The sequence below is a fragment of the Coregonus lavaretus genome (genome assembly GCF_964263955.1).
Source record: "Coregonus lavaretus genome assembly, chromosome: 29".
Taxonomy (NCBI): domain Eukaryota; kingdom Metazoa; phylum Chordata; class Actinopteri; order Salmoniformes; family Salmonidae; genus Coregonus; species Coregonus lavaretus.
Genome location: NC_140016.1, coordinates 33,730,008 through 33,756,228, shown reverse-complemented (window position 1 = coordinate 33,756,228; position 26,221 = coordinate 33,730,008). Strand labels below are relative to the sequence as shown.

The following is a 26,221-nucleotide window of genomic DNA, read 5'->3' as shown; positions in this document are numbered from 1 at the left end:
CATCTCCTGTCCTCTCTCCTATGCCCTCTGCTCACATCATAGGCGAGAGAGGTTGTAGAAATCGAACACTGACTAGTCGCCTATGTTTTCCACTGAGACCTAGGAGGAATGACCTGAAGTGGTCTTGTGTCTGTGAATCTGCGCACGTACTGCACACAGACGGACACGCACACATACACACTCATTATGTTGCATGCACCTTCATGGCATGTGTTGGCTGTGTACTGGAGCCTATAGGTGGCTCCCATCTCAATGGCAGGAGTGAAAAACAAGATAAAATGGCTGTGTGTGTGAGAGGCATGAATCCAGGAGCCCTGTGACGGATGACCACAGTGCTGCACTATTAAATGCAGCAAGGCTTGGGTATCTCGTGCAGAACATACCTCTATTGCAAAATAGATTTTCTTTCAAGAGACCACCTGTATTAAATATAATAAATGCCTGTGTTATCAGGTTCTTCTATTAATTCTGTTATTTCTAACCAGGAAATACAATAAAAGGGAAGCCTGAAGGGAATCTTGTTTTATATGCCTCGGACTGCTTAGAGAGAAGGGCAACAAGCATTGCAGCTGAGCACCAGCAGCAATATGACACACTGGTTTTTATGGCATGGAGCAAAGAGATTTTATGGCATGGAGAAAAGAGATCCATACCTCAGCCAAAGATCCACCCTTTAAGCTGATGTGGTTGATCTCTATCAGAAGAGGGGATAGTACTTGGTGTATCATAGCGAGAGAGAGAGGGAGGAGAGAGAGAGAGAGAGAGAGAGAGAGAGAGAGAGAGAGAGAGAGAGAGAGAGAGAGAGAGAGAGAGAGAGAGAGAGAGAGAGAGAGAGAGAGAGAGAGAGAGAGAGAGAGAGAGAGAGAGAGACGTGGCAACACACTCACAGACACTGACACACACACCGATACACACACCTGTCTCACATACAGTACATTCACGCAGGAGCACAGGCATAGCCATCACTCTCTCTGTGGAATCGCTGGTGGCAGACAGTTTTGTGCCAAGATGCCCTTTTCTGACTGGCTCCTGGTTGGCACTCTTCTGGCACTTGGAGGTAAAAGTTTAGTTCTAACTTCATGTGATGATTGATGTATCCATATTAATAAGTGCACAGTGCATGATTTCTGTGCGAAAGGCTATGCGAGAGGCTTTTGGTTGGTAAAGGGTACATTAGAATTTGCCATCTGCTGTTTGTGTCATGCCTGTTGTATTATTCATTGGAATATCTTTGCATGGAATTTGCCTGAGAATGAATCTAATGAGAATGACACTCTATCAATGATTATGCATTCTGAAATGTTGTTTAGAAGTCAATCTTTTGATTGCTTCTATTGTCTTGTTTGAGAGTACTATCGTGTTGCACTGTGATTTTATGAAAGTTATTCTACACGATTTGGCTGGCTGCTCTCTTCTTTGTCTACTTGCAGAGCTTCTACAATTTGGCATTTTCTCACCATTGCATTTAGTCCTCATTTGCCCCTGGATGAAGTTACATTGATTTTGGGGGACAAATCCCAGCGCTTACTATAATGTCTGATAAAATCAGTGACTGAACAACAACAGTACTCAACATTGATCTAGGAATGTGCTTACACAGCAGTATAATTGTCACTTTCCAAGGTCTCTTCCTCATTTGTTTTTTTCTCATTTCAGGAAGCTGGAATGTCATTCGTGCTGATGTTGGGTCTGAGAGGAACTGCTCTAAAATCCCACCGGTATGATGATCTAGGTCAGATGTAGTGCTGTTACACCATGTGTCTTTGTATACCATGTCCCTTCTGGGGACTCAAATAAAAGTGTAGTGAATGAGTGTCAGGTCAGTGAATATATAATCAGGTCAGACACACAGTATGCAACCCTGCTTTTACAACTCTTAGTTTCACTCATTGGCATAATTAGCCTGGGCCCATATTTATAAAGAGACTCCTCCCTGTCCATATAATTTGATTAATTATTATTTATTATCCAAAAAAACGAATCGTAGATCAGCACTTCTATTCTGAAACGGTTTATGAATACGGGCCAATGAATCTACACTAAATATCGCTCAATTTCGCTGTTGTTTTACTTTACTCATTCAGTCTGAGAAATCCACTCATCGTGACTCTGACAATCACGTCAATCATGCATTCATGTCAATAGGCGATTCACACAGATTTTATGGTTGGAATTCAGCCCTCTGACCCTGTCTACTGTTTGTTCCAGTACCTGCCTTCCACCGTGGTCAACACTACCCTACGGCTGCAGGCCTTGAGGGAGGCTATGAGTTCTCTCAATGTCTCTGCCTATATCATCCCTGGGACAGACGCTCACCTGGTAGGAGTGTGTGTGTGTGTGTACGCATGTGTGTGTGCATGGTGACCAAGTGTGTGTGTATGTGTTGTGTGTGGTGCTGACAACATGTGTATCTCCTACAGAGTGAGTACATTGCCCCACGTGATGCACGGATGGCCTTTATGACGGGCTTCACAGGCTCTGCAGGTAGGTATCTCTATGTCCTTTCCTCCCTTCTTTTTTCTCCCCTCCTCTCCTACTTCTCCTCCCCTCAGTTCTAAAATACCACACCCCCTTCATCTCCTCTTGTCTCAGTTTTAGTCCTTCCCATTCACCTCACCTCTACTTCTCAGTTCATCTCTCACCCCCCCTCCTCCTCCTCTCCCCTCTCCTACCTCCTAGTCCCACAGTCATTCCTCCCCTGTCCTCCACTCCTCCTACCCTCTCTTCCACTCCTCCATCTTCATTGCTTCTCCTTCTCACATCCATCAGCTCCCTGCCCCCTCCCCCACCCTCACAGAACCATTGATGAGTGACAGATGAGCTGTGAATCAGGGAGCTTCCATAGACCGATCAGCCTGGTCTCATAGACTAGAAGTAACATAGTAAACTCAAATCCGGGACACTGAAATTAGTATGATATGTTACATTTGGTATCGTTACATAAGACAAAAGGTTCTTAAGGCAAAAATGAAAGGAGGGTGGTGGGTCGGGGTTGATAGGTGGGTGTATAACGCGAACATCTAGCAACCCAAAGGTTGTGTGTTCGAATCTCATCACGAACAACTTGAGCAAATTAGCAACTACTTACTACTTTTTAGCTACTTTCCAACTACGTAGCATGTTAGCTAACCCTTCCCCTGACCTTAACCCTTTAACCTAACTCCTAACCTTAACCCTAACCTTAACCCCTTGCCTAGCTAACATTAGCAACCTAGCTAACGTTAGCTTTAGCCACCTAGATAACATTAGCGACCTAGCTAACGTTAGCTTTAGAAACCTAGCTAACATTAGCAACAACAACTTGGAATTCGTAACATATCATATGTATTGCAAATTCGTAACATATTGTACAAATTGCAATTCGTAACATATCATACGAATTTTAATTCGTAAAATATCAAATGAAATGGATGATGGACATCCACAAATTAATAGATACCATACTAAATGGAGGGAGACAGATTTACGTATACTATGTTAAGTCTACCCTTGAGTCCAGGTTGGACAGATTGATGGGGAGATCTATTCCTGGACTATTGCACTGACATAAACGGATGATCAATGCCATTTCTGTGCTAGAGCTCAGGCAGATTAATAGATCATTCCAAGCACAGTTAGAATTTCTCCCCTGAGAATAAGACAAGCAATTTTATAGTATTTTTTTTTTATCTGGCAGATGTTCAGATTAGTCTGAGTCTGGCAGTTTGCGATATATAAATAGAGGTCAACACCACTATTACAAAGCTGTTATGATTGTGTTATGAAAATTCCTTGAATGATTTGGTACATTTTGTGATCATTGGTACTGTTGTACGTCCCTCTGGTACGTACTTGTCATGTAAGTACTCTTAACTCTGAGATGACCACACAGCCATGCATCATTCAAACTGAACACAACCCTCCATGATGTGTAATGTAACCCTCCCTCCCCAGGCACAGCAGTGGTGACCCTGAACAAGGCGGTCCTCTGGACAGACAGTCGCTACTGGGTCCAGGCTGAACGCCAAATGGACTGCAACTGGGAGCTGGAGAGAGATGGTAAGATGATTTGATTTGATTTATTAGGATCTCTATTAGCCGATGTCAATGGCAATAGCTAGTCTTACTGGGGTCCGATATTTAACGGAAAATACATTACAGACAAAATACTTTAGAATTTACATACATTTAAAAACATTAACATGTTGTTTGTGTGTGTAGTTTGTGTGCATGAGACTGTATTGCAAAAAAGAGACTAGAGCTGCAGGCTTTGTTGACTAGACTAGAGCTGCAGACTGTGTTGTCTAGACTAGAGCTGCAGACTGTGTTGACTAGACTAGAGCTGCAGACTGTGTTGACTCCACTAGAGCTGCAGACTGTTGACTAGACTAGAGCTGCAGACTGTGTTGTCTAGACTAGAGCTGCAGACTGTGTTGTCTAGACTAGAGCTGCAGACTGTTGACTAGACTAGAGCTGCAGACTGTGTTGACTAGACTAGAGCTGCAGACTGTGTTGTCTAGACTAGAGCTGCAGACTGTTGACTAGACTAGAGCTGCAGACTGTGTTGTCTAGACTAGAGCTGCAGACTGTTGACTAGACTAGAGCTGCAGACTGTGTTGACTAGACTAGAGCTGCAGACTGTTGACTAGACTAGAGCTGCAGACTGTTGACTAGACTAGAGCTGCAGACTGTGTTGTCTAGACTAGAGCTGCAGACTGTGTTGACTAGACTAGAGCTGCAGACTGTGTTGACTCCACTAGAGCTGCAGACTGTTGACTAGACTAGAGCTGCAGACTGTGTTGACTAGACTAGAGCTGCAGACTGTTGACTAGACTAGAGCTGCAGACTGTGTTGACTCCACTAGAGCTGCAGACTGTTGCCTAGACTAGAGCTGCAGACTGTGTTGACTAGACTAGAGCTGCAGACTGTGTTGCTTTCCTGTCTGCCTCCTCCTCTCATTTCAAATCCCCATCTCTATCTGAATGGAACTACGAAAGGAGAAAGGGATTACAATCATAAACACACACACAGAAAGCACACAGTGATAGGCATGCAAGCCATCAATTAATCAATCAAATTTATTTTATAAAGCCCTTTTTACATCATCAGCAGCACAAAGTTCTTTACAGAAACTGTACCCAGTCTACAACCCCAAAGAGCAAGCAATGCAGACGCAGAAGCACAGTGTCTAGGAAAAACTCCCTAGAACGCAGTAACATTGTCAGTGTTGCTGTAGGTGGGTGTGGTGGTGGAATCAGGCGCAGGACGCAGAAGTACAGTCCAAAGACTTTAGTGAAATATCCACAAGAGAAACGCACAAACTAGCCCGAAGGCGAAACTCCGCACGCAGGCGAAAACAAAAAGGGCGCACTACACAGGTGCGACAAAACACTCCAAAACACAATGGAGAACAGCTCAACCGAGCAAACAGTAATACGTCCAGCAAAACGCACGACAGTGAAAACAATCACACACAACACTAGACAAACACAACGAGAACTTATAGGACACTAATTACACTAAACGATAACAGGTGTAACAACAATCAGACAAAAGCAAACGAACATAGAAACATGCAACGGTGGCAGCTAGTATTCCGGAGACGACGAACGCCGAAGCCTGCCCGAGCAAGGAAGAGAGGCAGCCTCGGCCGAAACCGTGACAGTACCCCCCCCTTGACGCGCGGCTCCAGACGTGCGCCGACTCCGGCCTCGGGGACGACCAGGAGGACGCGGAGCAGGGTGCGTCGGGTGCCCACGATGGAATTCCGTCAGGAGAGACGGGTCCAAAATGTCTCTCCTCGGCACCCAGCACCGTTCCTCCGGGCCGTACCCCTCCCACTCCACTAGATATTGGAGACCCCCCATCCGACGTCTCGAATCCAAGATGGACCGCACGGAGTACGCCGGTGCCCCCTCGATGTCCAATGGGGGCGGAGGAGTCTCCCTGATCTCACTTTCTTGGAGTGGGCCAGCTACCACCGGCATGAGAAGAGACACATGGAACGAGGGGTTAATACTTTTATACTCAACAGGTAGTTGTAATTTGTAACACACCTCGTTCAATCTTCTCAGGACTTTAAATGGCCCTACAAACCGCCGACCCAGTTTCCGACAGGGCAGGCGGAGGGGCAGGTTTCTGGTAGAGAGCCAGACTCGATCACCAGGTGCGTACACCGGTCCCTCACTGCGGTGGAGATCGGCGCTCGCCTTATGACGACGGAGGGCCCGCTGCAGGTGGACGTGTGCAGCGTTCCATGTCTCCTCCGAGCGCCGCACCCACTCATCCACCGCAGGAGCCTCGATCTGGCTCTTCTGCCAAGGTGCCAGAACCGGCTGGTAACCTAACACACATTGGAAAGGGGTTAGGTTAGTGGAGGAATGGCGTAGGGAATTCTGGGCCATTTCGGCCCAGGGAACGTACCTTGCCCACTCCTCCGGACGGTCCTGGCAGTATGTTCTAAGAAACCTACCCACATCCTGGTTTACACGTTCCACCTGCCCATTACTCTCCGGGTGGTAACCCGAGGTGAGGCTCACCGAGACCCCCAACCGCTCCATAAAAGCTCTCCAGACTCTGGAGGTAAATTGGGGACCTCGATCAGACACAATATCCTCGGGTACCCCGTAGTGCCGGAACACATGGGTGAATAGTGCTTTGGCAGTTTGCAGGGCAGTAGGAAGGCCCGGCATAGGGAGCAAACGACAGGCCTTAGAAAACCGGTCCACAACGACCAGTATAGTGGTATTCCCCTGTGAAGGAGGAAGGTCAGTGAGGAAATCCACCGAGAGCTGAGACCATGGTCGTTGTGGAACGGGCAGGGGTAGTAACTTACCCCTAGGCAGATGTCTAGGCGCCTTATACTGGGCGCACACCGAGCAGGAGGAAACATAAACCCTCACATCCCTCGCCAACGTGGGCCACCAGTACTTGGCACTAAGACAGTGCACTGTCCGGCCGATACCAGGGTGTCCAGAGGAGGGTGACGTGTGAGCCCAATAGATCAATCGATCCCGAACCTCGAGCGGAACGTACTTCCGACCCTCCGGGCATTGAGGTGGACTAGGGTCGGTGCGTAACACCCGCTCGAGTTCAGCATCGACCTCCCACACTACCGGTGCCACCAGACAAGACTCCGGCAGTATGGGAGTGGGCTCCACGGACCTCTCCTCCGTGTCATACCGCCGAGACAGTGCGTCTGCCTTACCATTCTGTGACCCAGGGATGTACGTGATCTTAAATGTGAACTGGGTCAAAAACATATTCCACCTCGCCTGGCGAGGGTTCAGCCTCCTCGTTTCCCGGATGTACTCCAGGTTACGGTGGTCCGTCAAAATGAGGAAAGGGTGTTGAGCCCCCTCAAGCCAGTGCCTCCACACCTTTAGGGCCTGTACCACGGCTAACAGCTCCCTGTCCCCTACGTCATAGTTTCGCTCCGCCGGACTGAGCTTCTTGGAATAAAAAGCACAGGGGCGGAGTTTAGGTGGCGCGCCGGACCGTTGCGAAAGCGCGGCTCCTATACCGGCCTCTGACGCGTCCACCTCTACCTGAAATGGTAAAGAGGGATCCGGATGCGCCAGCACCGGGGCCGAGGTAAACAGGTCCTTCAGCCTCCCAAACGCCCTGTCCGCCTCGGCTGACCACTGCAGACGCACCGGACCCCCCTTCAAAAGAGACGTTATGGGAGCTGCCACCTGTCCAAAACCCCGGATAAACCTCCGGTAGTAATTCGCAAACCCCAAAAACTGCTGCACCTCCTTCACAGTGGTTGGCGTTTGCCAATTACGCACGGCTGACACCCGGTCTACCTCCATCTTCACCCCTGACGCAGACAACTGATAACCCAAAAAGGAGACCGACTCCTGGAAAAACAGACACTTCTCTACCTTGACATACAGGTCGTGCTCCAACAGCCTCCGCAACACTCGGCGCACCAGGGCCACATGCTCGACTCGGGTAGGCGAGTACACGAGAATGTCATCTATGTACACGACCACCCCCTGCCCCTGCATGTCCCTGAAGATCTCATCCACGAATGATTGGAAAACTGAAGGAGCGTTCATCAACCCGTATGGCATGACAAGATACTCGTAATGGCCCGAGGTGGTACTAAAGGCTGTCTTCCATTCATCGCCCCCCCTAATGCGCACCAAGTTGTACGCGCTCCTGAGATCTAATTTAGTGAAGAAACGCGCCCCGTGCAATGACTCCGTCATGGTCGCAATCAGCGGGAGTGGATAACTGTACTTCACCGTGATCTGATTGAGACCACGGTAATCAATGCACGGGCGTAACCCACCATCCTTTTTCTTCACAAAAAAGAAACTTGAGGACGCAGGGGAAGTGGAGGGCCGTATGTATCCTTGTCTCAGAGATTCGTCTATGTAAGTCTCCACAGCTCTCTTCTCCTCCTGAGACAGAGGATACACATGGCTCCGTGGGAGCGCAGCTCCTGCCTGGAGGTCTATCGCACAATCTCCCTGCCTATGGGGAGGCAACTGCGTCGCCCTCGACTTACTGAACACTATAGCCAAATCCCCATACTCAGGGGGAACGTGCAATGCGGGCACCTGGTTTGGACTCTCCACCGAGGTAGCCCCTACGGAAACGCCTAAACATCGACCCACACACTGGGCAGACCACTCCATCAGAGCCCTCTCCTGCCACGAAATAGATGGGTTATGGGTACTCAACCAGGGCATGCCCAGCACCACCGGATACGCAGGCGAGTCGATCAGAAATAGCTGGATCATCTCCTGATGACCCCCCTGCGCACACATCCTAAGTGGCGCCGTGACCTCCCTGATCAAGCCCGCACCCAACGGACGGCTATCTAGGGCATGAACGGGGAAGGGGACGTCAACAGGGAGAAGGGGAATCCCTAAGGCTAAACAAAATTTCTTATCAACAAAATTCCCAGCCGCGCCTGAATCTACCAGCGCCTTATGCTGGGAATGAGGTGCTACCTGTGGAAAACGCACAGGTATACAGAAGTGTGCAACAGAGAGCTCTGGGTGAGTGGGGCGCCTACTCACCTGGAAGGACTCCCCAGTGCGGGACCTGTCGTCTTCTCCCCTAGGAGGCCATCCCCAGCACCTAGCCGCGGTGTGTCCTCCCCGACCACAGTTGGTGCAGGAGATGGACCCCCTCGTAATCCGACCCCTCCTCTCTCTAGCGCCAGCGCCCCCGAGCTCCATGGGGCACGGCTCGGAGGCGCTGGAGGGTGAAATGGACGGACCCCCCTCGGGACGTCCGCGGGTAGCTAGCAGGGTATCCAGCCTGATGGACATGTCGACCAACTGGTCGAACGAGAGGCTGGTGTCCCTACAGGCCAGCTCCCTACGGACGTCCTCACGTAGACTACATCGGTAGTGATCGATGAGGGCCCGCTCATTCCACCCTGCATCCGCCGCTAGAGTACGGAATTCCAAGGCGAACTCCTGGGCACTCCTCTTCCCCTGCCGGAGGCAGAACAGACGCTCCCCCGCCGCTTTCCCCTCCGGGGGATGGTCAAACACCGCCCTGAAGCGGCGGGAGAACTCGTCGTACGTGATGGTGGTAGCGTCTATTCTCCTCCACTCTGCGTTGGCCCATTCCAACGCCTTGCCGGAAAGGCAGGAGATCAGGGCGGACACGCTCTCGTGTCCCGAGGGCGCCGGGTGCACGGTGGCCAGGTAAAGCTCCACCTGGAGAAGGAATCCCTGACACCCGGCAGCGGTCCCATCGTAGGCCCTCGGGAGCGAGAGTCGAACTCCTCTGGGTTCCGGAGCGGGAATGGGCTGACTTGCCGATGGTGCGGGCAGGGAAGATGGCGGTGGAGGTGTCCCTCGGGTCTCCCAGCCTCGGATGGTGGTGATCACCTCCTGCAGGGCGGACCCCATCCGCAGGATCTGGTCATTCTGCTCGCGGACCCTGTCCTCCAGCGTCGCCTGTGCTGCTGCGGCTCCTGCTGATTCCATTCGAGCAGGTGTGTGATTCTGTCAGTGTTGCTGTAGGTGGGTGTGGTGGTGGAATCAGGCGCAGGACGCAGAAGTACAGTCCAAAGACTTTAGTGAAATATCCACAAGAGAAACGCACAAACTAGCCCGAAGGCGAAACTCCGCACGCAGGCGAAAACAAAACGGGCGCACTACACAGGTGCGACAAAACACTCCAAAACACAATGGAGAACAGCTCAACCGAGCAAACAGTAATACGTCCAGCAAAACGCACGACAGTGAAAACAATCACACACAACACTAGACAAACACAACGAGAACTTATAGGACACTAATTACACTAAACGATAACAGGTGTAACAACAATCAGACAAAAGCAAACGAACATAGAAACATGCAACGGTGGCAGCTAGTATTCCGGAGACGACGAACGCCGAAGCCTGCCCGAGCAAGGAAGAGAGGCAGCCTCGGCCGAAACCGTGACAAACATAGGAAGAAACCTAGAGAGAAACCAGGCTCTTCTGGCTGTACCGGGTGGAGATTTATGAGTACATACTGTATGGCCAATAAAACCAGATTTTTTTTTAAGGCATTCAAACGTTCATAGATGACCAGCTGGGTCAAATAATAACCATGGTGGCTGTAGAGGGTGCAACAGTTCAACACAATGTCAGTTGGCTTTTCATAAACAAACATTCAAAGTTTCAAAGTGAAAGGTGCAGCAGCAGGTAGGAAGTGAGGGGGTCGAACAGCAGGTCTGGGACAAGGTAGCACACCCGGTGTATTATCAAATATACAGTATACTGAACAAAAACATAAATGCAACATGTAAAGTGCTGGTCCCATGTTTCATGAACTGAAATAAAAGATCCCAGAAATTTTACATGCGCACAAAAAGCTTATTTCTCTCAAATTTTTGCACAAATTTGTTTACATCCCTGTTAGTGAGCATTTTATCCTTTGTCAAAATAATCCATCCACCTGACAGGTGTGGCATATCAAGAAGCTGATTTAACAGTATGGTCATTACACAGGAGCACCTTGTGCTGGGGACAATAAAAGGCCAAAATGTGCAGTTTTGTCACAACACAATCCCACAGATGTTTTGAGGGGGTGTGCAATTGGCATGCTGACTGCAGGAATGTCAACCAGAGCTGTTGCCAGATAACGTTATGTTCATTTCTCTACCATAAGTCACCTCTAACGTCGTTTTAGAGAATTTGGCAGTACGTCCAACTGACCTCACAACCGCAGACCACGTGTAACCACGCCAGCCCAGGACCTCCACATCCGGCTTCTTCACCCGCGAGATCATCAGAGGGGGGAGGGGGTGGGGGGGGTGCTGAGGAGTGGTTCTGTCTGTAATAAAGCCCTTTTGTGGAGAAAAACTCATTATGATTGGCTGGGCCTGGAAAAACTCATTCTGATTGGTTATGCCCGCCCAGGCCCACCCATGGCTGCGCCCCTGCCCAGTCATGTGTAATCCATAGATTAGGGCCTAATGAATTCATTTCAGTTGACTGATTTCCTTATATGAACTGTAACTATATTTGAAATTGTTGCATGTTGTGTTTATTTTTTTGTTCAGTATGTTATTATAATAGAGCTATGATAGAGGTAACCTTAAACAAACACATTGTCAATGCACCCAAATGGCCAACATTAATTTATGTAATCTGAACAAATGAAACTGTTCGGCAAGGAAGATGACTGTTGTGACAATGTTTACTCAAACAAATTTCTCCCACCAAGCACAACAACAGATACGTTTTAAATCCGCATAAAACTTTAATACATTTCATGCCAATCTCTTCATTAATTAATCGATCATACTTGATGTTCTGAAATCATTCAAAATGTGGGGAATAAATGTCTGTCCTATTGTTGCTTCCTGCTCCACAGTATCCATCAGCAGTATAAGTGACTGGCTGATTCGGGAGGTTTCGGACACTGACGACATTGGCTTTGACCCGTTCCTCTTCTCTATCCGTAAGGCAGCCCATAAAGATCCATGTCACACTTGACAGACTATGGCACTTTGGTTTAGCATCAATAAAGACATCAACCCAAACCGTATGGAAAATATTAATAGGGCATTTTAATTATTAAGACCAACAAAACCAGTTGTTATACAGTAGTGACCATTCGCCTAATAGCGATAATTTGAAATAAGTATTAATGTACTATCTAATACAGTGCATTCGGAATGTTTTCAGACCCCTTGACTTTTTCAGCATTTTGTTACGTTACAGCCTTATTCTAAAATTGATTAAATCGTTTTTTTCCCTCATCAATCTACACACAATACCCCATAATGGCAAAGCAAAAACATGTTTTTATACATTTTTGTACATTTATAAAAAAAATAAAGAACTGAAATATGACATTTACATAAGTATTCAGACCCTTTACTCAGTACTTTGTTAAAGCACCTTTGGCAGCGATTACAGCTTCAAGTTCTTGGGTATGACGCTACAAGCTTGGCACACCTGTATTTGGGGAGTTTCTCCCATTCTTCTCTGCAGACTCTCTCAAGCTTTGTCAGGTTGGATGGGGAGCGTCGCTGCACAGCTATTTTCAGATCTCTCCAGAGATGATCGATTGGGTTCAAGTCTGGGCTCTGGCTGGGCCACTCAAGGACATTCAGAGACTTGTCCCGAAGCCACTTGCGTTGTCTTGGCTGTGTGCTTAGGATCGTTGTCCTGTTGGAAAGTGAACCTTCGCCCCAGTCTGAGATCCTGAGCGCTCTGGAGCAGGCTTTCATCAAGGATCTCTCTGTATTTTGCTACGTTCATCTTTCCCTTGATCCTGACTAGTCTCCCAGTCCCTGCTGCTGAAAAACATCCCCACAGCATGATGCTGCCACCACCATGCTTCATCGTATGGATGGTGCCAGGTTTCCTCCAGACGTGAAGTTTGGCATTCAGGCCAAAGAGTTAAATCTTGGTTACATCAGACCAGAGTATCTTGTTTCTCATGGTCTGAGAGTCCTTTAGGTGCCTTTTGGCAAACTCCTAGCGAGCTGTCATGTGCCTTTTACTGAGGAGTGGCTTCCGTCTGGCCACTCTACCATAAAGGCCTGATTGGTGGAGTGCTGCAGAGATGGTTGTCCTGGAAGGTTCTCCCATCTCCACAGAGGAACTCTGGAGCTCTGTCAGAGTGACCATTGGGTTCTTGGTCACCTCCCTGACCAAGGCCCTTCTCCCCCGATTGCTCAGTTTGGCCAGGCGGCCAGCTCTAGGAAGAGTCTTGGTTGTTCCAAACTTCTTCCATTTAAGAATGATGGAGGCCACCGTGTTCTTAGGGACCTTCAATGCTGCAGAATTGTTTTTGTTACTCTTCTCCAGATCTGTGCCTTGACACAATCCTGTCTTGGAGCTCCACGGACAATTCGTTCGACCTCATGGCTTGGTTTTTCCTCTGACATGCACTGTCAACTGTGGGACCTTATATAGACAGGTGTGATCCTTTCCAAATCATGTCCAATCAATTGAATTTACCACAGGTGGACTCCAATCAAGTTGGAGAAACATCTCAATGATGATCAATGGAAACAGGATGCACCTGAGCTCAATTTCGAGTCTCATAGCAAAGGGTCTGAATACTTATTTAAATAAGGTATTTCTGTTTTATATTTTTAATACATTTGCAAACATTTCTAACAACCTGTTTTCGCTTTGTCATTATGGGGTATTGTGTGTAGATTGATGAGGATTAGTATTTATTTAATCCATTTTAGAATAAGGCTGTAACGTAACAAAATGTGGAAAAAGGGCAAGGGTCTGAATACTTTCCGAATGCACTGTATATGCCACTATATATGCCAGTTAGCAGATGCTTTTATCCAAAATGACTTAAACTACAGTGAGTGCATATATGCTGTGTATGTGATCCCTTCAGGATGTACTACAGTATAATGGTTGTCTTTTCCACCCCCCATAGAAACCTATGAGTCCTACAGCTACAACCTAGTTCCAGCCAAGCTAATGCTGAAGTCCTTCCCTGACAACCTGGTGGACAGAGTGTGGACAGACAGACCCCCCATCCCTCCTGATAACCTCATCCGCCTGCCCGACAGAGTCGTAGGTGTGTGTGTGTCAGTGTCTATCCATGTGTGTGAGTGTGTGCGTGTGTTGAGTGTGTGAGTGAGTGAGTAAGTTACTGTGCAGTTCCCTTAGCTCTGGGCTGATGAATAGATAAATACTTGCTAACAGCGCAGAAAGCCATAGGCTCACAAACTGTCATTAACATCCCCTTTAATTGCTTATGGCTGACTATCACTGCAGGTAATTACTATGTGGAAAGGGGCCAATGAATGGGGTTGTACCATTAGTCTTGTCTCTGTGTGTTTCCCCAGATAATAATCAATGATACTCAGTGCTTGATTTGGGCCGGAGCTGTCCTGAACGCATACCGGCAAATCTAATTTTGGGGGAATTGCGTACCAGCTCCTCTATAAAAACAAAGTAGCCTATGTCTGGCCCAGATTCACACACTGAGGCAAAACATTTTTTATCAAACCAGAATGAAGATGGGATCTTCATTGAATAGCAAGGGAGAGTGGGCATTCATTTCCTGTTTCCGCTTTGTTCAAGTTTATTTGCTGCTAGTCTGTGAATCTGTGACAGTAGGCTGTTCGAGATTGCACAGATTGAAAATGAGCCCGCCTGAATGGCATGATGCGCTGTTCCAAATTGTCAAATTATGGTTTGTAAAGTCATGAAAAGTAATGGAAATTAGTTTCATAAATGTTGTTAATGTAATTCATGAAAGCACACTTTTAAATATGATCAATCAATCAGCTGCTCAACAGGACCTCGATAAGCAGACTTGGGTGTTTCAGGGCTGTTTCAAAAACCAAACCTTCACACCCAGGAGCTCTCCAGATGGAGGGTTGACCACATGTTGACAACATGTGACTAACAGTGCAGTTCTATGTGGGGGGCTAAGTGCCTTGATCAAGTGCAACATGGCAGGAAGTGGTAGGTCTACACTGCATCAGACACAGCAGCTTTCCAGTGTCAATAATGCTTACTTTTTCATGTAGGCTATAATAATAGTCATGAAAATGTGGTTAAAAGTCTACGGAGAATTCATGGAAAATGTGTATAAACCATTAACAGTGAATAATCAGAGGTCTCTATAGCATAATGTCATTTGTGTTTTCTCTATGGTTTTACCTTTTTGGTTCCTATTATCACGATTAGACAGCAGTAGCAGTGCGTGGGTAAAATCACTGAAGAAGCCAAGCCAGAAAAAAAAAGCCATATTACAACCTATGTGTTGTGATAATTGCATTGTTTGCTCTATAACCTGTTTGTTCATATGCCTTTCGACTGTCTTATACTGTATAGGCCTAAGGCTGAGACAAAAAAATTCTACCACACCTTTGTTTCATCACAAAACCGGAGAGCAACCTCTGTCCAATGAAGTCCACAAAGCATATTACATGTAACAAACAATAACATGACCTACAGCATGGTCAAGCAAGTTAATGTTTCCAACATGTTTGGACTACTAAACAACTATTGATTTAGAACCACAGAGAGTAACCGCAAGTCCCAAAGAAAACAGGAGCTGCCTCTACTATTCCAGCACCATTTTAACTTCAACATTTCAACATCATCAAATCACCTGTGCTTAATCTAATGTAGTGACAACTCAAAGATTCCAAAAACAATTTAGTCCAATCAACGTAAGCTAAATATGATGTGGCTGTCCATGGTTCTGATTTCTGTGTGTGTGCGTGCATTCATGCAAGTACAAAAAACATGTTGACTCACCCTACTTGTAGAGAAACGCCAATGCCATCCTCCTCTTTCATGTTGCCTAAACGGTCTATGACTCTGTCATACAGTACACGCTTTTATTTTTATCCAGAGCGACTTACATCTAGCTACATATTGAACTTCCATCCTCTCAGGCCAGGGGCACATTGTATGAATTTATGGTTGGATCAGAATCGCCGTTATAATCATTGGCCAGTACGAAGAATTAAGTAAAACCACAAGTCCAAATACCTATCTCCATCCATGGTTAATTTAGGAAAGGGCCAAATTTAGCTAGCCACCGGAGGACAACAACACAATGAGATGCAACAATTCAAGTTGTTTCTGTCAATGACATATTGCTCTTGAAGTGATGTGATTGGAGTGAAGCCAAATCTAAACTGGCTTCACTTTACACTTTTTTTTGGTGCAGCAGGACCATTCACAGATGAGCTCGCTCAGTTTAGCTCAATGCTGATTGACTATTATTTTATACTTTTTTTTATCAAGGGAGGCCAAATGCTCGCTGGCTTCCCTTGCATTCAATGCTACAGGTGGCAACAATGTCATACTCTTTTTGACCTGACAGCATCAGATAGATGGCCTACACATACAGAGACAGAGGGGCGCTGTTTCACTCACTTGGATGCTTTCTCCGGTGAGAGACATTCAGCCTCTTAAGAATTGAAGGAAAATTATGAAACACCAAGTGATGAAAGATAAATTATTTTAAATCTTGGTCAATTTGTTGGGGAAGCCTGGCTTCCCTTGGCATCCATGAATATACTCCACTGTTAGACCGTAAGTAAATGGAGGGATCATAAAACTAATGGCCATTATGGTGACCCAGAGTGTGTTTGTGTGTGTTTTCTCCTCTGGCGCCGACACACACCCATTTGACAGAGAGGACCTGGCAGATGAAAGTGGAACACATACGGACTCAGATGACAGAAAATCCTTACAAGCCCACAGCGGTCCTGCTCTCTGCTCTTGATGAGACTGCCTGTAAGAACGTCAAACCTGGACACTCCACATTCATATTCATTCACTTAACATTTAATAATTTGAAGTCTTCATTTCAGTCTTCTTATCTGCTCTGTTTCAGGGCTGTTTAATCTGCGTGGTAATGATGTCCCCTTCAACCCCTTCTTCTACTCCTACACACTACTGACCTTAAATGAGATCTGGTGGGTCTGAAGTCCTTTTCATCATGTAAAATATTGCTTTACAACATTCAAACGTGCCCCTTGTGTACCATAAACGTTGTTCATGAGCCTATCGGTCTGTCGGCCTGTTTGTATCTCCCTCTCAGGTTGTTTGTACACAAAGACAGAGTGACAGAGGACTTGAAGTTATACTTGAACTCCACTTGTTACCTGGCCCACTGTGTGCAGTTGTTAGAATATGACCAAATGCGGACAATGCTGAAGGACTACATGACCAGACTTGGTGTAAAAGTGTGGATCGGAACAGAGTACACCAACTATGCCCTGTACGAGCTCATCACTCCAGAAGTGAGGACAGGGGTGGTATATAACCTATTATTACACCCCTCAGTGACTGGGAAAGGTTCTTTCAATGTGTGGTATATTTATTTATCACGCCTCCCTACACTTTACTGTAGAAGTAGGTTGTTGTTGTGTCGCATTTCGTGTACATGAGTATGAACGGAGAGTATTAAAACCATATCTCTCTACCCCTCCATTTTAGGAGAAGCTACTGACCAGTGCCTACTCCCCGGTGCTGACCACTAAAGCAGTGAAGGACAAGACAGAGCAGCACATCCTGAGAGACGCTCATGTATGTGACACACACACCTATTTTCCCTAACTCCTAACCCTAACCTTAACCCCAAACCCCAAATCAAACCGTTAAGACTAAAATAGCATTTTAACTAATTCAGAACTATTCTTGTTTTCCTACCTTGTCAGGACATTCTGGTGACTTGTCAGGACATTATGGTCCTGATAAGGTAGGAAAACATGTACACACACACACACACACACACACACACAGATGAAAACACAAGACTCCCTATTCCCTCTCTTTATTGAGTTGTGCTCTTATTAAGCCATAAAGTCTCACAACAGAGACGCCAGTGGCTCCAATAGCTGTCTGCGAGCATTCAGATCCAATGTGTTATCAGTTCATCTCAACAAGCCATACTTTTCCATATGGGGATTGTTATATTGGAGGCAAGATTGCATAAGTTTGCATTAGTGCTTTCAATACCCTTCATGGGATATCCTGTCTAAGATTTTCTGTCTTCTATCCATGACCATTAAAGTCAGTTTTTATGATTGGCACCAATAAAGCCCTTACATTTATGGTGTTGTTATAAATTCCTCTATTCCTGTCGTCATGGCTGTCAGCTAATGGGGATCCAAATAAAGATACAGATCTGAGCTCGGCAGTAAGATATGACAGACTGTTGTCATGGCATTCACATTTCATATGGGCCATAATGTCAAGGTGTTTGTATGGATTATGACTCTGGATGGAAGTTGTCCTTTGAATCAGATCTAGTAATCAGCTTACAAACCCTAACCTCAACCATTGCACACCCTAACCTCAAACATTACACACCATAACCTCAAACATTACACACCCTAACCTAAACCCTTACACACCCTAACCTAAACCATTACAAATCCTAACCTCCACCAGTTTGAAAATCTCAACCACTGTGGGGAAAAAACAGAAAGCTGATCTGAGATCAGGGGCCGTATTTATCAACTATCTCAGAATAGGAGTTCTGATTTAGGATCAGTATTATCTTTTAGATTGCAATTAATAAGATTACATGGACCTGATCCTAGATCAGCAGTCCTACTTTGAGACGATTGAAACATACAGCCCCAGGGTTCAGGGGTAACGTCATCCTACTCCTCTGTTGCAAAAGGAGAAAACCTTGTGTGGTCTGATTGTCCTCTCTTGCTCTCCGTAGGTGAGGGATGCTGTGGCAGTCATACAGCTACTGATGTGGCTGGAAAAAGTTGTACCAGAGGGGAAAGAGACAGAGATGACAGCAGCATATTATGTCAATGAGTGTCGCAGGTGGGGAGAAGACACACACACACATGCATGTGTGCACGCACACACACTTAAGCAGACACACACACTTAATCGCTAACACTATCTTTGACACTTGACAGCAAGCAGAAGGACAGCAGGGGGCCAAGCTTTGAAACCATATCTGCCAGTGGGCCCAATGCTGCTCTGGCCCACTATAGGTATCTAGAACTTTCTTTTCCACCTTGTCTCCTAATGTTTTTGCTTAGTATCTGCCTCACAGTACCACTAACTCTATTGTTTTGTCACAAACGTTGTGTTATAGCCCTTCTAATGCAACCAGCAGAAAGCTTACTGTTGATGAGATGTACCTGGTGGACTCTGGTGGCCAGTATCTGTGAGTAGAGAAGCTTTCTCACTATAGTTGAGAATGTAGTTATCACCATAGAATTACAAATAACACATTAGATTAGCAATTTAATAGGATCTCTATGGTAAACACTTGCAGTATATATTTCAGTTATTATCCATATTGAATCAAATGTGAGCCATGACTTGTGTTCTTGAAATCCATAGAGATGGGACCACTGACATCACACGAACTGTTCACTGGGGGACCCCCAACGAGATGCAGAAGGTACAGGTGGCCCTATGGGGCTAAGTAGCTTTATACAGTTGAAGTTGAAAATTTACATAAACTTAGGTTGGAGTCATTAAAAAACTCGTTTTTCAACCACTCCACAAATTTCTTGTTAACAAACTATAGTTTTGGCAAGACGGTTAGGACATCTACTTTGTGCATGACACAAGTTTTCCAACAATTGTTTACAGACAGATTATTTCACTTATAATTCACTGTATCACAATTCCAGTGGGTCAGAAGTTTACATACACTAAGTTGACTGTGCCTTTAAAAAGTTTGGAAAATTCCAGAAAATGATGTCATGGCTTTAGAAGCTTCTGACAGGCTAATTGACATAATTTGAGTCAATTGGAGGTGTACCTATGGATGTATTGCAAGTCCTACCTTCAAACTCAGTGCCTCTTTGCTTGAAATCATGGGAAAATCTAAAGAAATCAGCCAAGACCTCAGAAAGAAAATTGTAGACCTCCACAAGTCCAGTTCATCCTTGGGAGCAATTTCCAAACACCTGAAGGTACCACGTTAATCTGTACAAACAATAGTACGCAAGTATAAACACCATGGGACCACGCAGCTGTCATACTGCTCAGGAAGGAGACGCGTTCTGTCTCCTAGAGATGAACGTACTTTGGTGCGAAAAGTGCAAATCAATCCCAGAACAACAGCAAAGGACCTTGTGAAGATGCTGGAGGAAACAGGTACAAAAGTATCTATATCCACAGTAAAACGAGTCCTATATCGACATAACCTGAAAGGCCGCTCAGCAAGGAAGAAGCCACTGCTCCAAAACCACCATAAAAAAGCCAGACTACGGTTTGCAACTGCACATGGGGACAAAGATCGTACTTTTTGGAAAACTGTCCTCTGGTCTGGTGAAACAAAAATAGAACTGTTTGGCCATAATGACCATCGTTATGTTTGGAGGAAAAAGGGGGTGCCTTGCAAGCTGAAGAACACCATCCCAACCGTGAAGCATAGGGGTGGCAGCATCATGCTGTGGGGGTGCTTTGCTGCAGGAGGGACTGGTGCACTTCACAAAATAGATGGCATCATGAGGAAGGAAAAGTATGTGGATATATTGAAGCAACATCTCAAGACATCAGTCAGGAAGTTAAAGCTTGGTCGCAAATGGTTCTTCCAAATGGACAATGACCCCAAGCATATTTCCAGAATTGTGGCAAAATGGCTTAAGGACAACAAAGTCAAGGTATTGGAGTGGCCATCACAAAGCCCTGACCTCAATCCTATGGAAAATGTGTGGGCAGAACTGAGAAAGCGTGTGAGCAAGGAGGCCTACAAACCTGACTCAGTTACACCAGCTCTGTCAGGAGGAACGGGCCAAAATTCAACCAACTTATTGTGGGAAGCTTGTGGAAGGCTACACGAAACGTTTGACCTAAGTTAAACAATTTAAAGGCAATGCTACCAAATACTAATTGAGTGTATGTAAACTTCTGACCCACTGGGAATGTGATGAAATAAATAAAAGCTGAAATAAATAATTCTCTCTACCATTATTCTGACATTTCACATTCTTAAAATAAAGTGGTGATCCTAACTGACCTAAGACAGGGAATTTTTACTAAGATTAAATGTCAGGAATTGTGAAAAACTGAGTTGAAATGTATTTGGCTAATGTGTATGTAAACTTCTGACTTCAGCTGTATATACCAGGGATGGGCAACTTTGATGGGGGTGGGGGCCACAAAAAAATCTGAACTCATCATGAGGGGCCGCAGTGGCGTGCGGTTCTGCGTACCCACATCCATACGAACACATGCAGTCAGAGCCGGCCCTAGCCTTTTGGGGGCCCTAAGTGAAATTGTATTACCTCTGTCAAATGAATATGTAGATATATAAATGACCTTTATACCTGATATACAGTGGGGAGAACAAGTATTTAATACACTGCTGATTTTGCAGGTTTTCCTACTTACAAAGCATGTAGAGGTCTGTAATTTTTATCATAGGTTCACTTCAACTGTGTGAGATGGAATCTAAAACATCCTGAAAATCACATTGTATGATTTTTAAGTAATTAATTTGCATTTTATTGCATGACATAAGTATTTGATCACCTACCAACCAGTAAGAATTCCGGCTCTCACAGACCTGTTAGTTTTTCTTTAAGAAGCCCTCCTGTTCTCCACTCATTACCTGTATTAACTGCACCTGTTTGAACTCGTTACCTGTATAAAAGACACCTGTCTACACACTCAATCAAACAGACTCCAACCTCTCCACAATGGCCAAGACCAGAGAGCTGTGTAAGGACATCAGGGATAAAATGGTAGACCTGCACAAGGCTGGGATGGGCTACAGGACAATAGGCAAGCAGCTTGGTGAGAAGGCATCAACTGTGGGCGCAATTATTAGAAAATGGAAGAAGTTCAAGATGACGGTCAATCACCCTCAGTCTGGGGCTCCATGCAAGATCTCACCTCGTAGGGCATCAATGATCATGAGGAAGGTGAGGGATCAGCCCAGAATTACACGGCAGGACCTGGTCAATGACCTGAAGAGAGCTGGGACCACAGTCTCAAAGAAAACCATTAGTAACACACTACGCCGTCATGGATTAAAATCCTGCAGCGCACGCAAGGTCCCCCTGCTCAAGCCAGCGCATGTCCAGGCCCATCTGAGGTTTGCCAATGACCATCTGGATGATCCAGAGGAGGAATGGGAGAAGGTCATGTGGTCTGATGAGACAAAAATAGAGCTTTTTGGTCTAAACTCCACTCGCCGTGTTTGGAGGAAGAAGAAGGATGAGTACAACCCCAAGAACACCATCCCAACCGTGAAGCATGGAAGTGGAAACATCATTCTTTGGGGATGCTTTTCTGCAAAGGGGACAGGACGACTGCACCGTATTGAGGGGAGGATGGATGGGGCCATGTATCGCGAGATCTTGGCCAACAACCTCCTTCCCTCAGTAAGAGCATTGAAGATGGGTCGTGGCTGGGTCTTCCAGCATGACAACGACCCGAAACACACAGCCAGGGCAACTAAGGAGTGGCTCCGTAAGAAGCATCTCAAGGTCCTGGAGTGGCCTAGCCAGTCTCCAGACCTGATCCCAATAGAACATCTTTGGAGGGAGCTGAACGTCTGTATTGCCCAGCGACAGCCCCAAAACCTGAAGGATCTGGAGAAGGTCTGTATGGAGGAGTGGGCCAAAATCCCTGCTGCAGTGTGTGCAAACCTGGTCAAGACCTACAGGAAACGTATGATCTCTGTAATTGCAAACAAAGGTTTCTCTACCAAATATTAAGTTCTGCTTTTCTCATGTATCAAATACTTATGTAATGCAATAAAATGCAAATGAATTACTTAAAAATCATACAATATGATTTTCTGGATTTTTGTTTTAGATTCCGTCTCTCACAGTTGAAGTGTACCTATGATAAAAATTACAGACCTCTACATGCTTTGTAAGTAGGAAAACCTGCAAAATCGGCAGTGTATCAAATACTTGTTCTCCCCACTGTATACCTTTATGTAGCCTATAGTTATTTCATACGTCTAATCTCATAATTTCAAACCAATTCTCTGATCAACACCGTTCTCTCACATCAAAGGAAGCCTTCACTCGTGTGCTCATGGGAAATATTGAGATCTCTCGGACCATCTTCCCCTCAGGGACAAAAGGTGAGTGCAATGCAATTTACAACTGCACCGAAGCAGATGTTCATTCACGTCACACTGTCAGAGGTTACTACTGGTGGATATGTAAAAGCATACGAGTGATATTCTATACAACCACAAGAGGGCCCTCTTTTTTCACTAGTCCCCTAGCAAGGTGATTTTGTGGTTATTTTACAAAAAGTACATTGGGTCTGTCTGAGGCCCTGTTTGTTGAATACTTTGAAAATGCATCTTTCCTTCTTTGAGATCGCTGATCTGACATGACTGTATTTGTGAAAGGTATATGAGGGAACCTTTACTTTCACGGTTGTGTTAAATCAGTGATTACTTCAAGAGAGGAAGTAAAAATACATGTTTTAAAGTATGCCAACAAGAAGTGGTTGTAAAGGCTTGAAGGATGTTTTACACCAGGGCACGTTAACGCTTTTGTTTATCAACAGGTGTCAACATGGAGATGCTGGGGCGCCGGGCATTGTGGGAAGTGGGCCTGAACTACGGCCATGGAACGGGTCACGGCGTGGGAAACTACTTTGGCGTCCATGAGTGTATAATTGCTTTACTTATTGTATCTTTTTAGTCTATCATCTTTAGTATCGTTTTATGATACTGATATTCAGAGTTGTTATGATTTCATTGTAGTCAAGGTGACTTGAAAGAAATGTGCCAATCACACTGTATTATTTTATCTAAATGCAAAATAAAATCCTTGAATAATACACTATTGAAAATAACAGAAGGAAATTAAAGTAGCTCTATGTGACCATAGAGTTTTGGATTTTACAAATCTTATTCCATCACAGGGCCTGTTGGCTTTCAGAGCAATAACATTCCATTCCGGGAAGGCATGTTCACGTCTATAGGTAAGATCTTACCAAATCAAATGTGTGTCCTTATCTTCAATTAACATCTTGAGGTTCATCATAAGGTTCATTTAGATTTTTTAGCTGCCATTTTGACTTGAATGAATAGGAAGAGAATGGAAACCTTTATTTCATGAGCAGGTTGTATCTATTCCAGAACCAGGATATTACAAGGAAAATGACTTTGGGATCCGTATTGAAGATGTTGTCGTCATCGTGCCAGCTCACACAAAGGTAGATAAACTATTTAACTACAGCATTTTTATTAAACATGTGGAAATACCAGATAAGTGTGGGTAAATATTAATAACATTTAACTATGATGGGGATGTATTAAAGCTGTGAAAAGATTCTAGCTATCCATAATATGACGTCAATTGTCAGATGTCAAATGTAGAATGTCTGAAAATGACGTGTTTCCAAATGTGCGATTTTTACCTGTGAAATGTCCGAAAATCATGAGTTTCACGTGTGAAATCGGCTTCATGAGACGTGACTTTTCCATAAGGGATGTCAACGGTTGTGTTCCAGCCCGGCTTCAGGCATTGTATCAACCAATAGTTGTGTGCCACGTCATCGACTGCGCAGTCGACATCAGATTGCTATATTATATGATGTGGTTTGCTGATAAGTTAAACCCATTTGTATTTGTAGTTATTAGGGATTCCCATTAGCTGGTGCCAAGGCAGCAGCTACTCTTCCTGGGGTCCAAACACATTAAGGCACTTACATCACACATACAATGGTTGTGAGATCTGGCATGTGTCTGCAATGTAGTCCGCTAGGAATGTGGCCAAAGACTGTGACAATCATTGACTTTCTACCCTTTGTGTATTTGTCTCCTGCAGTATGGCCATAATTACCTGACCTTTGAGACTGTGTCATTAGTCCCGTATGACAGGAAGCTGATTGACACCGCTCTCATGAGCGCACAACAGGTAAGAAACACATGGTGTTGACACTTAACTTGTACCCTCTGTCATGAGGCCTACTTACTGCAATGACAGCAGATATCACATCATCAGCAGTCATGATAAAACATCCTCACCAGTCATCACAGCTAGTGTCAGCTTAATTAACAACTGAATTAAGACTGACATGATGTCCATCATACAATTACATATTTAATGTAATTTAATATATATTTAAATTTAAATATTTGTTATTTATTATATAGAATCCCACTTTGTAAAATGTGTAATTTGATATGATCTCTGTGATGTACATTAGATCATTATTATGACTGCATTATAGTTATGACTGAAGGTTCAAAAACATTGAAAGGTTCAATTATCTGTGACATCTAGTATGATAGCATGAGGTAAATACACATTAGAGCTTCAGACTGACAGGTTGAGGTGTATTCATGCTGATAGTGTGGGTTTCCTCTGAAAATCCCCCTCATAGTTTTCAGGCAGCTTTCAAGACCTGCAAGTTTTTTTGGAGAAACCACGTATGAAGTTTATCAGCAGTGATATTACTTTCTATTCGTGGTCTCAGAGAAAACAAAGCCAGCACTTTCATTTTGTACATGTAGCTTGATCCGTAATCTACTCCTTTATGTTCAGCCGTGCTGCCTTGTTTTATTGTAAACAGTGCTCATATATTATGCAGTTTGAATAAAGTTAGCTACACCTGTCACTAAAAGTGAATCTCACACTATTTCTGGACACACACATAATATGACTACTGTAAAAGCCATAAAAACTTTAAAATGTCTCTCCTGTGAAGTAGTGATGTGCAACATGCGCATAGCTTCTTGAAATGGGTCACACATGTCCTATTTTAGTACTGCTACTGTTTTGATTTGATTTATTAGGATCCCCATTAGCCGACGCCAATGGCGACAGCTAGTCTTACTGGGGTCTGACGTATAACGAAAAATACATCACAGACAAAATACTTTACAATTTCCATGCATTTAAAAACATTAACATGTAGTGTGTGTGTGTGCATCTATCAGTTACACATATATGTCAATACATACACACAAGTAGGTCACGGGGGAGAGGCATTGTGCCGTGAGGTGTTGCTTTATTTGTTTTTTGAAACCAGGTTTGCTGTTCACTTGAAACCAGGTTTGCTGTTCACTTGAAACCAGGTTTGCTGTTCACTTGCGCTATATAAGATGGTAGGGAGTTCCATGCACTCATGGCTCTGTATAATACTGTACATTTCCTTGAATTTGTTCTGGATCTGGGGACTGTGAAAAGACCTCTAGTGGCATGTCTGGTGGGGTAAGTGTGTGTGTGTCAGTGATGTGTGTAAGTTGACTATGCAAACAATTAGGAAATACCAACACATTAATGTTTCTTAAAAGAACAAGAAGTGACACAGTCAGTCTTTCCTCAACTCTTAGACAAGAGAGACTGGCATGCA

General features: G+C 45.0%; 1 protein-coding gene across 2 annotated transcripts in view; it reads left to right on the top strand.

Moving 5' to 3' along the window:
• The first annotated feature begins 878 nt into the window (after nt 1–878).
• xpnpep2 (X-prolyl aminopeptidase (aminopeptidase P) 2, membrane-bound) overlaps nt 879–26,221 on the top strand; it is a 32,136-nt gene continuing 6,793 nt past the window's right edge. The window contains exons 1-20 of one of the 2 annotated variants that reach the window (XM_084147035.1): nt 879–1,057; nt 1,657–1,718; nt 2,209–2,319; nt 2,421–2,484; nt 3,934–4,038; nt 11,820–11,906; nt 13,860–14,003; nt 16,589–16,690; nt 16,791–16,872; nt 16,998–17,199; nt 17,396–17,485; nt 18,633–18,742; nt 18,841–18,918; nt 19,023–19,094; nt 19,274–19,334; nt 22,916–22,985; nt 23,423–23,527; nt 23,783–23,842; nt 24,000–24,076; nt 24,691–24,780. In XM_084147035.1, the coding sequence (XP_084003161.1) occupies nt 1,009–1,057; nt 1,657–1,718; nt 2,209–2,319; nt 2,421–2,484; nt 3,934–4,038; nt 11,820–11,906; nt 13,860–14,003; nt 16,589–16,690; nt 16,791–16,872; nt 16,998–17,199; nt 17,396–17,485; nt 18,633–18,742; nt 18,841–18,918; nt 19,023–19,094; nt 19,274–19,334; nt 22,916–22,985; nt 23,423–23,527; nt 23,783–23,842; nt 24,000–24,076; nt 24,691–24,780 (1,821 nt within the window). In that variant the 5' untranslated portion in view covers nt 879–1,008. Of the gene's footprint in view, nt 1,058–1,656; nt 1,719–2,208; nt 2,320–2,420; nt 2,485–3,933; nt 4,039–11,819; nt 11,907–13,859; nt 14,004–16,588; nt 16,691–16,790; nt 16,873–16,997; nt 17,215–17,395; nt 17,486–18,632; nt 18,743–18,840; nt 18,919–19,022; nt 19,095–19,273; nt 19,335–22,915; nt 22,986–23,422; nt 23,528–23,782; nt 23,843–23,999; nt 24,077–24,690; nt 24,781–26,221 lie in introns of both variants that reach the window. The other variant, XM_084147034.1, reaches the window with a different exon arrangement.